Source organism: Anneissia japonica, unplaced genomic scaffold, assembly GCF_011630105.1.
Source record: "Anneissia japonica isolate Jap-2015-1 unplaced genomic scaffold, ASM1163010v1 scaffold287709_len1912824_cov184, whole genome shotgun sequence".
NCBI classification, from domain to species: Eukaryota; Metazoa; Echinodermata; class Crinoidea; order Comatulida; family Comatulidae; genus Anneissia; species Anneissia japonica.
The window spans coordinates 282,145-294,680 of record NW_022751466.1 but is presented as its reverse complement, the minus strand read 5'-3'; the positions used below and the strand labels follow the sequence as shown (position 1 = coordinate 294,680).

Sequence of the window (12,536 nt, the reverse complement as noted above, 5' to 3'; positions counted from 1 at the left end):
TAAGTTGGCTGGTAATCAATTTAAATATGTTCAACAAAATGAACGGTTTAGATACAAGTCTAATTATTTTATTTAATTTATTTATTCAAGAAATTATCCCATCTATCTATGTTCTTTGTTTATGCATTTGGTAGTTGATTTCTCAATTTCAATCTCATTTGTTTTGTATATCTCATTTGGTACTGACATTGTCAGAAATAAAAGGAATTGATAGATTGATTGACTGAACCAAAATTTACATGATAAAAAAAAATGGTTAGGGACTGGTAAAGAGAAAAAATGTTTTTATAAACCATGAAAAGCCATCTTCCCCTTCCCTTGTAACCCTTTTAAATGAATAATTTTTTTGCATTAAAGTGTTTTTAGAATGCACCATATGCAGCATGTCTGTAAATGACAAATCCTGTCTCGGACTTTTAGAAAATGACAGATATGATAGAACATGATCAAAATGGTTGCAGTAATGTTCTCCCAAGTGCTTTTCTGTGCTTGCCAAACAGAAGTGAAACTAGAACACTGTTAATGCAATTATTATAACAGACTGCATGAAAATATACCGTACTGAAGTATATACTACATGCAGTTACATTTGCACAAGTTGATGTACTGTATATATTTCGGTTGTTTTCAATGTGGCAGGGGTTTAAGACAATACTGTATGTAATTTAGTCCATTGAAACTGTGTGGTTTTAAAACTGTACAAGAATTTCTGCGCAGTTTTAACCCTGAGCAGATGCAACAAACTGCATAATTACTACCGTTATACTATTTATCATATTATCTTTATAATAATAATAATATTATTATTATTATTATACTGTACTACTTAATAATAATAATAATAATACTAGTACAGTTTATTAATTATCTTGGTTATTTAGATAATTACTAATCTGATGGTCATTATCGTATTTACAAAGGAAGGAAATGAGTAGAGTTGAATAGCAGTAGACGAATTAATTGCATAATTAAAAAGAGGAAATTATGAACAGCTCACCATTTCAGAATGTGTGCAGTATAATATGTAGGCGAGATGTATTTATAGTTATATTTTGTACAGTGTTGACAATATATATACAGTAGTACCAAATATACCGTATGTACAAATTATGAATTCTGGTATTTATGAAATAAACCAAATATATGAACAGACTTTAAAATGTATTGGTTGAATTTCCTTTGTCTTTCATAATAAGTGAATGCTAAAAACAAATTAGGGATGGTATGGAGGTAGTCAGGGGCAGATTCAAGAAAAGACCAGCTGACAACGCCCTCACCCCTACTATTTTAAAAGTAATTGTTACCTTAGCTATATCTCTAAAAATTGTATAAAATTGAAGCTAACTACGTGGCAAGTCCACCCTCCTCCACATCACCCATCAACATATATCCCAAAACTGAGCCTTCCCCTTGTAAAACTCGATGCCAAGATATTTTTGGCTAAATAGGGAAGGGGTAGATCTAAGTAATATTTATTCATCCAAAGTAGATTGCTCGTAGGCCTAAATGTAAAACATTCATATCCACCCCTGCTTCAGTGAAGACAGTTGATGCAAACCAAACTTCTACCTAATTAAAACTTTACTATCACTTCAGTGATATCATTAGTTTCACTTTGTATTATACTAACACTGTATAATACAATATTTATTGGGTAAAACTTTTAAAACAGTGTCACACGTAACCGAACGATGCATCTAAACGTAAACAAAATAATATATTGTGACCAAAAAGCAACAAAAATATAAAATAAAATTCTTAACTAAATAAAATGAGATTTGTCAATTGCTCATACCAAGAAACTACTTGATAAATTACTCTTCATATTTTACATCCATCATACGATGCCTCATTGTATTCTTCAACTTAAAATATGGAATCGCATAATGCAAATCAAAGAGTATTTTGAAATATTGAAACGCATATTATTGTTTAACTGTTGCATTAAATGTACACCACACATAAAGCAATTTTCTAACGTTTTACTGCGTCCCTGAGTTTATTTTCGATTATTGGATATCGTTCAAGAATACTCCCAATTGATTTTAATTAGTTCATCTTCCATTTGAATGTTAGTGAAATTTAAATGAACACGATTTAAGAGCAATGCTACGCAATCCGTTTGTCCACTGCAACCATCCAACAAATCACTCATTTCACAACTTTGCAAATCCTTCTACTGCTTCTTCCATGTTCACAGATTGCGTTAGTTCATCAATAATTGGATTCTAAAAATAAATTAAAGATAATAATAGCAATCATGATAGCCATAAAAGGAAGGGGAAATAGGAGGGATGGGGAAGTCAATCAACCAACCACTGAAGTGGCTACACAAATACTGTACTCGAGCTTAGACCTGGGACAACAAAACAAATGAGAAAAACACAAGTGTGGTAATAATTATGTAGGCCTATATAACTTCATATAATCGAAAAAGGGATATGGGCATATTAAGTCAATGATTTTAATAGTGTTGTTGAAACCAAGCAAGTTTTCAAATATTGTTTGGAATTAAACTTACAATAAAAGAATTACTGTACTTTAAAATAGATAATAATCATTCAGTTTATTCATCATTGATTATTTATTTAACAATATTTTGCCGATTTCAAATTTGGTTGCATGGCTTAGACTTTGTAAAACGCGAAAAAGCATTCATCCTTCATCGGAGGTCGTAAATTTAAAAAGTATAATACTGTAGCATCAAAGACCTGCACATTATTCGTCACACAAGAAATAGATTGTTCTGCATACTTCTGAACATCCCGACAATATTCTGTGTCATCCGAATGCCGACAATCCAAGCAGAAGTTATGAGCTTTATAAATCATGTAAAAAATGGACAGTATGATTGAATGATAAGGAGATGGATTTATACCGATTGGCAACACGATTGTCGGGGTAAACATAACTTGGTTTGAACCGTGTGATTTACTGTCGCACATTTGCTACTACGGTAGTCCGCTTTACAGTTTTTGAGCACGAATGATACCACCCTCGTCACGTAGGTTCCGAAGCATTCGGTCGATTCCATCCGAAAAATTTCAAACACTGCTATTCTTCTGTCGAATTATCAAAGAAATCGTTAATTATTATGACGACTTACGATTGTTAAGTTGTTCCCAGCAGCACTACATACAAAACAATAAGCCTATGTTAAATAATTCTCGCTATTCGGTCGATTCCAACCGAAAAATTTAAAACACTTCTACGGTATTCTTCTGTCGAATTAATTACCAAAGAAATATTTAATTATTATGACGACTTACGATTGTTAAGTTGTTCCCAGCAGAACTACATATAAAACAATAAGCCTATGTTCAATAATTCTCGCATAAGTGGCCAATTAAAATTGTTGTTTATTTAAAAATTCTTTCGGTTACTTGAATCGTTAAAACCGCCATTCACTTCGTCTTTTAAGTATTTATTGACTTAAGCCCAAATTACCGGGTTTGAGTGTGCGGAACTGGATATAACGTGGTTTGACAGACAACGGAGACTGGGAAAAGATTTGTTGTCACAAGTAGGCCCTATCAACGAGTTGGAAAACGATCTCCTAATCCGCGCAGAAATAAACAGAAAGCTAATACCACTCAGCTTCTATCGAGAGGAGAATACTCCCATGTTAACACAAAAATAGCATTACCTGTACATAATATCTTATGATACGTTTCAATATGATGAGTGAGGTCTACTTATCTCACCGAGTTGAGTACATAATATCAAACGATTCAATATTTTACTACAGTGTACGTTTTACAGGAACTGTTCCCTGGTTTTTTTTACTAATGTAGGGAAACATATGCATTTGACCTACATATCAGCATTCTTAGGCCTAATAAATTTACAATAAAATAAATCTCTTTGTTTTGTACATAAGAGAAAGAAAGAAAAAAAATATTAAGAAATTGAGGATGTGTAGACTATAATGAGTGTGATACGTGTATGTGTGTAAAGGGTGTATTTCAAAATATATATCATTTAGATACACACTATAGTACCTGTCTCTTATACACATCTAGATGTGTATAAGAGACAGATATATATATATTCCTATGTCTTTGATGGCAGAAAAAAAATAGAATAGTAACAAAAAGAGAAAGAAATAAAGGTGGGTGAAATTCTAACGAAAGAGAAAAAAAAATTAACAATAAAATAAAACATGATTGGAAAATAATGGACAAGACAACAACAATCTTAGTACTTGAAAATTTTTGACCTAGATCGCATAATCAGATATCCTTAGTTTTAATTAACAAGTGTTGACATTTCCGTTTACGTCGGTTCTGCACTAGCTATTTTTCATCTTGGGATATTCAGCTCTCTCAATTGCAAGCAGCATCGAATAAGTCTCTACATATTTTAATAAATATACTGTACAATAAACAAAGTCCAACATCGTTATATAGAACATTATTTTAATGAATATCGTGAAAATATTAAGAGGCTTTTATCACATAATGTAATGTTGTTTTTTTGTCTATACATTAGCCTTACCTTTGGTTTTGCGCTATGTGGCTCTTGTTTCTTCGTCTGCGCAGTTTGTTGTTGGAGTTGGACAAATTTATCATTGTTGCTTTTCACTTGGGCTTTGTTCTGTAGATTTAACTGGAAATGATATACCGGTATACTACCGTTAAATTTTATGTTTAGCGTTGTATATCAAATTATATAAAATAATTGATTAAAATTTGAATAGGCCGAATATATACCTTTAAAGTAAATGCTGGTGCGTTAAGCTCCATTCACACCAAATCCGAATTTTCGGATAGGAAAGCCTTCTGAGCCAATAAAATCGGATCAGTGTGTAGGGGACGCTGGCGTTCAGCGCATCGGAAACGCGGATCCGATGTGAATGCAGATTTAGGCCGCCATGACGTGAGTGTTTCCGAGACCCCTCTCCCAATGCTCTACTGTACCTTACCCTTTTTAAATTAGTTGAAACTGACTTTGCTTTCATCTGTTGCGATTTCACTACTTTATGATTAGATACTTTGAAGACTTTCATTGTCGGTCCTGTTCCTTTCCCTTTACTGGTTCCTATCTTCAACTTTCCTGGCTGGTCCCTCTGCTTAGCTTTCCCCATGGTATCACGTCTAACTTTTTAGCTATAAAAATAAAGGGGTCATGTGTGAAAAGATAGGATGCGATTCGTTTATGTCAAATCTTCAGTCGAGGCTTATTATTATTATTTTGGAGTTTTCGCTTCGGGATGAAATGAATCTCCTCATAAAACATCATTTTTTGTTACAATAATTCAACATTAAAACGCTCAAGAATACCGCACAACACAACACCTGATATCATTCAAGTAGAATAATTCACCTTTTAACCCCAGAAATTTATCACTTGATTATTTTTCAGAGACAATATAAAATATTAAATGCCTGCAGTTGGTCACGTATGAACAGGCCATCATAAGATTATCACTGATAATCAGACATTACTTAGGTCTCCAATCCTTTACCACACTCAACTGAGTGTGTATACGAATTGCTTATAAGGCCCAAATGTCGTTCCAAATATAACATACTGTACAGTGTCATAACTGCAGACGACCCATGGTCATCCAGGTTACATGGGTATTGAAGATGATTCTCGCGAAATCTGGAAGTAATTTTGACTTTGACAAGTTGTGTCATATCAAGCAGACGACAGATGAGACCCGGTTAAAAGGTTTACATAAATTCTCTTAAAATTCATTGGGCGATATCAGAATTCGAGTTTTGATCGATAAATTATTTGTGTTAATGCCAAGATGAAAAAAGATAGCCGGCGGGGAAGACCGAAGTCGTTGATGATGTTGACAATGGGTGATGAGTGATGGGAATCAAATCGCAGTGACCCATCTTTCTAAAGGCCAGTGACCTACACACTATAGTACAGATTGAGAGGGACCTGTTGATGACGCAAAAAATAGCTAGCTATACTTTAATTTAATACTCATGGCGGTCAGTATATTAGTGAGAATTATAACATTGTGGTAATGGTATAATGATCATGATGCTAATTTCAAAATCATATTGATACTTTTTGCAATAGGAAGGAAAATTGATTTATCAGTGGAGGTATGAGGGGGTTGTTCGCCTGAAAATGTGGTTAGGACGAATTATAAAAATATAAGTCCCCGCTTTTTACGGACCTTTGATGGGAAGAATTGTATTGGATCCTAAAGTGTCACACTCCGGACACTCAGGTCGTCAGCCTTACACTTGACCACGCAAGGATCCTTCGATTGTAGACACAGCCTCAGGCTAACTGTACACGTACGCCTAATAAACGAAGCCACACCGAGGTATGGATTGTAGAAGATCCTCGTGCGAGATGCCGACAGAGTATATCATATCCCACATATATTTTGTCAAATATCAAAATACTGTAATGGAGAACAAAGTCAGAGTATAACTTATATAATATATGAAAAACGACGACTCCAATGTAAAACGACGGAGGATTGCTGATAGAACAGCAAAAAAATTATTTCCATTTAGGGTTGAGCCATTACAGTAACGTTGTAATTTATTATAAGCCTTCCTAAGCCTACTAAGAAATTATAAATGAAATAAGGAATAAAATACAAACAACATTAAACCATTATTTTCTCCATGATTAAACCATAATGCTACAATATTCCTCCGTTGCGGAGTATTAGCAACCGTTCAATACTCTTCACAGGAGGTCCAACAACTTAAAAGTAACAAAAAATCGAAAACGATCAGTGTATGATTGACAGGTACGTCGATCACAACTTATTGATATGAGAATAATATCATACTCAATACAAGCTAACATGACAATAATATACCGGAATATGACGCCATTCAATCATTAATCAATATCATTTCGCACCTGATGTTCATCAAAGCATTGAAGTGTAATTGATATAGGCCTAATGTCTAATTTGAATCTTGTAATTAAAGAAGTCACCGATCGATTTGAAAATTCGATTATATTTTTCAGATCACGTTGACTAATAAACAGTCACACTGAAAAGCACGTAAGCCAATAAGTTTGTATAAGTTAACTGATTTTGTTTATAAGACTGTTTTGTACTTATGCGTTTTTGTATAACGTATAGTATACCAGCAGATTCGTTCACTGCAAAAAAAAAAACAAAAAAAAACAAAAAAACAAAAAAACAACAACAACAAAATAACTAACGGTACGCAACTAATCCAGATACAGGAAGTTTTTATTCAATAATTTGATCTTTAAAATTGTAAATAAACTATTTTTCGTGTTTATACATTTATTCTGTTTTACAGTAACTGTTATTATTAACGGTGCATCGGTTTGAATCGTAAATGAGCAACGTTGCATTTTTCCTTTTTTTTTTAGGGGGGGGGGGGGGGGTGGTGGTGTATGTATTATTATATTAGGCCTATTGCTGTGGTGTCTGGATATTAATTATACGTTCAGCTCTGTCCAGATTATCAGATTTTATTTGACAAAATACTGTTGTAGCCTAGGCCCATTATAATAGTAATGATGTGCCTATATATGGGCATGTGATGTCATCATAACCATATTTAGTCATGTCACATATTTTTGTTAAATAAAATTTGATAATCTGGACAGAGGCTGGCTTAAAAGAGCTAGAATGTCGATTCCCTTGGTTGTATAAAATAGGGGTTTCCTGTAATGCCAGCTAAAATAGTTCCGGCAACTGGCCTGAGAACGCTAATAAAATCGAGATGAATTTACTGATAACGAGCCGCCTGGGCACAAGGCCTACAAATTACAAGATAAAAGTATAATAAGAATTTGTAAAACTGGGAAGAAAAGAAAAGTGTTATTGTAAACATAAATGCTTAGATACTGTACCCGATTGTCTCTTTGTGTAGGGCTATAAACATGTAGGATAGATAGTTCATTGTGGCAATATAATGCAATGCGTGACGTGGTGATACTATCTAAGAGTTATATTTATATAAAGTACACGGTATGGTGGGAAAGACATATTTAACAACGGGGTATTATACTTTAGTGGTCATATTGCCGCTCAATAAAAGCATCAAACCCCCCCCCCCCCACATTATAACAAACACTACAAAATTTATCATCATATTAATAATTAGGCCTACCATCGATAATCTTAACCATACGGAAAATAATCGAAAGTTGTATGTCTCAACTTATTCCTCCAAGGTTGAAGACCTAACGTTCATTCCTGGTAGGCCTACACATGGTGGATATTATTAATATTATATGCGGACACACAACGGGCATAAATTCGCGCTTTCGCTTTTTTTCTATTTGCAAAATATTTATTTAGGATATATTCAATGTATAACATACAAACGACTTTGAAACTACAGTACCGTAAATACATTGTCTTTGAATAAGGTCCTGACTATTCACAAACACTCGATTATTATATAGGCCTACAAGTTGACGAAGAAAAAAGACACTAGCAGAGGAAGTATCTACGCAACCGTATATTGCGAAGATGGCCTGACGGTTAATATAAAGCCATGGGGCATTCTATATAAAATAATATTTTAGATTACTACTAGGGTCTATACTTCGAGCTAACTAAACACAAGGTCAAGGAGGTTGACATACCAAGACACATGGCACAAATATCGCAATCCAAATTTACAGAATCGCCTGTAATAATGTTTACTATCAAAACAGTTTGTTTGCAGCATCAACATTAAATTTATCAAAGGTTATTCTTTGGTGTTTATCTGAACACTATATAACAATATGCTGGAAACAGTATCGCTATGGAACTTGAAAACATAGCGCGGTTATAGATGGGGGAATGAATGGGTAGTTGTACTTGTATGATAAACTAGATGGAGAACAACATCACAATGCAGGAAGGGTTACAGTATATAAAGAAATGTGCCTACAGAATTTAAGCTCTCAATACATAAATACTTCGTTTACCATAGAATTAGGCCTGCATTCGTTGGTAATCATTAGCACATTTGCTACTGCATCGGGATTCAGACTTTTGCCAAATATGAGCTCTCCTCACTGTCTAAATCCATGAGTTCTCGGGATTACACCACGTCCTCCTTCTGAGAAGGGATCACCCATAATTCACGACACGTGCTTATAAATTCACAGGTCATTACAACTGACACCGTATTGCAATATTATTATATAAATCAAAACCACAGATATTAAGGTCTGGCAGCCCGCCGAAGGGCATCGTCGATCAATGTCGAACCCGTACCAGCTCCTGTCACCTGGCAGATGAAGGGTGCCCCTTAAGTTCATTTTCTATTTTTCCAGTTTTAATCACGAAGTCTATTACTCCATGGTTAGTTAGGCATGGCCTAAGAATTTGACGGTGTGAATTAAGGTTTCCAGCTGCGCTATAAAAATAAACATAGGCCTACATTGAAACAATTAGGCTATGTACTCGACATTTACATGGGTATACACTATTTAATTGACTGCTTTGTTCATATTGTCAGATATGGTTTGAAGAGAAACAGATGAAAATACAATATCGGATCTGTAGTACGCACACAATATCTCTTGCGTATTATTGTGCTTTGGTTTATGAATATTTCCCCTGGTAGGCCTAATTTTGGACCTGAGCTCAAGAGTATTCGTTATAACTGGCCCTGGGTCATTTTGTCTGGGTATCGGTGTGGTGTGCATATTCTGTAAAAAGACGTCTAAAACAAATAATATACAATTATTACAATTCTAGGGGTAATCCATCAAATGGAAAGTTTGGGGTTATCCAAAAATCCGTCCAGTCTGTGTAAAATTCAATTTTACGCTATATGAACTGTTATACTGGACAAAATCGGTACCGTAGTACAGTACCGTACCGAGGCTTTATAAATACCAATGGGCCTATAGGCCTACCAGATTCTATAGGTCTAATAATACACCTCCGTAAATATCAAACAATCAAATGTCATCAACCCGTTACCGTGCCTGGTAAAGTGTTAATAAAATTGGTAAATCGACACTAATATACCATAAAAAGAGCCTGTAAAACCACTCATGCATTGAGTGAAGTGCGAGTCTATGATTTGAAAATTGTAGAACATGTTTTAATAATTATAAGCCTATTAATAATAATAATTTTAGTTGCTTATATAGCGCCTTATCCCTGCAGGTTATAAGTCGGTCATGGAAACAGAATCAATCAAGCAAGCGCAACCTCTCCGCTTCCCGGGAATGATTTCTTGTTGTGTTGCTAATTCAACACCAGCCTAATTTCATCAATATCCCATGGCTTCATCAGGCGACCTTAAAGTTTGAACCACTGAAACCTCTGGACTTGGTTTCACTCGACGCTCACCATCTGTAATACCAAAGTGAAATACCGTGCCGTTTCACACCGGTTTTTTTTTATAGTCATAACACAGGAGAACATTTTGGTTTTATTATATACTTGCGTGGTCATCTTAACCAGTACATGTCGATTATACGCCGTCGTCGCTTTATCTAAGAATGTCTTAAAAGTCGAACATCTTTGAATACTGGTCTCCTTTCTAATGTTTTCGGATTGTATTGTCACGTCCAATCGGTAGTTTAACTTTAATTGGTTTGACTGTGTATAATTATCTATTTATTATCTGATTATCTGACCAATTAGTTTTGCATACTACAAATACCTAGGTTCTTGTTATAAAACGTGATAAATTAAAGTTGCAGAAAAATCATAATGGAGGATGTAAATGTTTGAGTCGCGCGCGCATCCTATAATGTCAAGAGTTGGTTGATTGTATAAATACCGTATCTATTTGTCTCATTATCTGACCAATTAATTATGCATAATTTTTGTTTAAATACGTGACCAATAAAGTTACAGAAACATACGATGTGTGAGAATGCACGCGCATCCTATAATCCTATAAATGTATTTCTCTGGGTTCCAGCCTGTTTCATAGTTTCAAGTTAAACTATAAGAAAATCACCAGGAGTTACATACTTTTATATTGTAAAAACATGGATGTTATTTGGATCAAAGTCCGACGAATATTATATAAGGAAAAAAACTTTACAGCGTACATAAGCGCTACCGTATGTTTATAAGCTATTTTTTTTGGAAAATAACAAAAAATATATATTAAAAACTGGGTCAACAATGTGGTACATCGCCATTAAGCGTTTTACGATGATAAATCGGTATTTTCTTATTTCATACATCTTGAATCCAGATTTTGGTTGGTTATTACAGTCCAGATTGTGTATATACCTTTAATACCTTACTGTATGAGAACAATGCAGTATGATGAGGTAGGTCTAAGTATGACATTAAAGTAATAGGCCCACCTACTGACACGCTGGTAACTATTCAAGAGCAAAGGGCGTTAGTCGACACTATCGGGTTAGAGCCCGAGGTGTACAGTACTTCAATTAACAGGTTATGATTAGGATGGAAGTCTAAAGCTTAGCTGGTATCTGTGGCAGATCTTGAAACAGAGGTGGCCCAAAGAGGGACTTTTACAGATTGAGGGTCTATACTACATCAGCCCCACCATGGTTGGGGCTGAGGTAAGAAATTGTATGATTAACCTATGTGGCAGGAAATGAGACTCTTAGACTCAAAATTTGAGTAGAATTTTCTTTTTTTCTCAATTTTTTTTTATTTCGAAAAATTTAGGGGGTGGGGGGCTTGAATCCACCTATTGGTATGAAAGACCCGTAGAGTTTCAACTCTAACCTTAAATATAGAACATAACAGATCATAATTACTGCACACCATCACCAACATGCATGTTAATAACTTGCACTTATTCTTGTTAATGATGCCATTAAAAAGAAATTAAATTACTGTATAAATAGTTGTTGTTGAATAATTTTAAGCCTTATGCGCCTGAGAAACTATTCAGCTTGACGAAAATAAATTAATCAACTTGTGGCGTTGTAAATTTCATTGACTAGCTTTATAAAAAAAAAATAATAACATTACTGTACCGCTGTCTGAAATGTTAATACCCCGCCCACCAAAGACATGGCTCCGCCTATCTCGTGAGTAAAGCTCTGCGTACGAACACTTTCCTAAGTAGGCCTACTTCCGACCAGTCATAGCTCTTGTTTTGTAGTAATTCTAACCACCAATCAGATCGTTCGAAGTAGTTTGGAACACAGTCAGTCGCAAGCCTATTGTGTCACTATATCACAATCAATCGCTCTTGTCGCGGGGCACACTGCAGAGTCAGAGGAACACTCACTATTGTGGCGGCATTAGCTCGATTATAACTCTATTGTGACTTGGATAATTATTGTGGACAGCAGGATGACTAAGGATACTACACTGCTCATCCTTCTCGTCAGCGTGTGCTTGAACTCGGCTATGGGATCTACTAGGCCCACTGTGAAGGAAGGTAACGAAAACGATACTAAATTAATGCAAAATAGTACATTATTCACGTGATTTATGTGATTTATAAACTATATATGTAATAGAGCCGATACGTTTCGCTTGATGGATTATAATAATAAAATTAATTTTTTATAAATCGTAATGATAAATGAATAATATATATATAAATAAATAAATATATATATATATATATATATATATATATATATATATATATATATATATAGAC

At 34.5% G+C, this 12,536-nt stretch overlaps 2 protein-coding genes across 3 annotated transcripts in view; one reads left to right on the top strand and one right to left on the bottom strand.

Moving 5' to 3' along the window:
* Positions 1-1,101: 1,101 nt before the first annotated feature.
* LOC117121658 overlaps positions 1,102-12,536 on the bottom strand; it is a 27,732-nt gene continuing 16,297 nt past the window's right edge. For both annotated transcript variants that reach the window (XM_033266903.1, XM_033266902.1), the window contains exons 2-4: positions 4,925-5,108; positions 4,498-4,608; positions 1,102-2,228 (exon numbers count right to left, since the gene is read on the bottom strand). In XM_033266903.1, the coding sequence (XP_033122794.1) occupies positions 2,157-2,228; positions 4,498-4,608; positions 4,925-5,086 (345 nt within the window). In that variant the 5' untranslated portion in view covers positions 5,087-5,108 and the 3' untranslated portion in view covers positions 1,102-2,156. The remainder of the gene's footprint in view (positions 2,229-4,497; positions 4,609-4,924; positions 5,109-12,536) is intronic.
* The window catches only part of LOC117121657, a 13,597-nt gene continuing 12,963 nt past the window's right edge, over positions 11,903-12,536 (top strand). Inside the window, exon 1 of the mRNA XM_033266901.1 lies at positions 11,903-12,308. Coding sequence (XP_033122792.1) covers positions 12,221-12,308 — 88 coding nt within the window. The 5' untranslated portion in view covers positions 11,903-12,220. The remainder of the gene's footprint in view (positions 12,309-12,536) is intronic.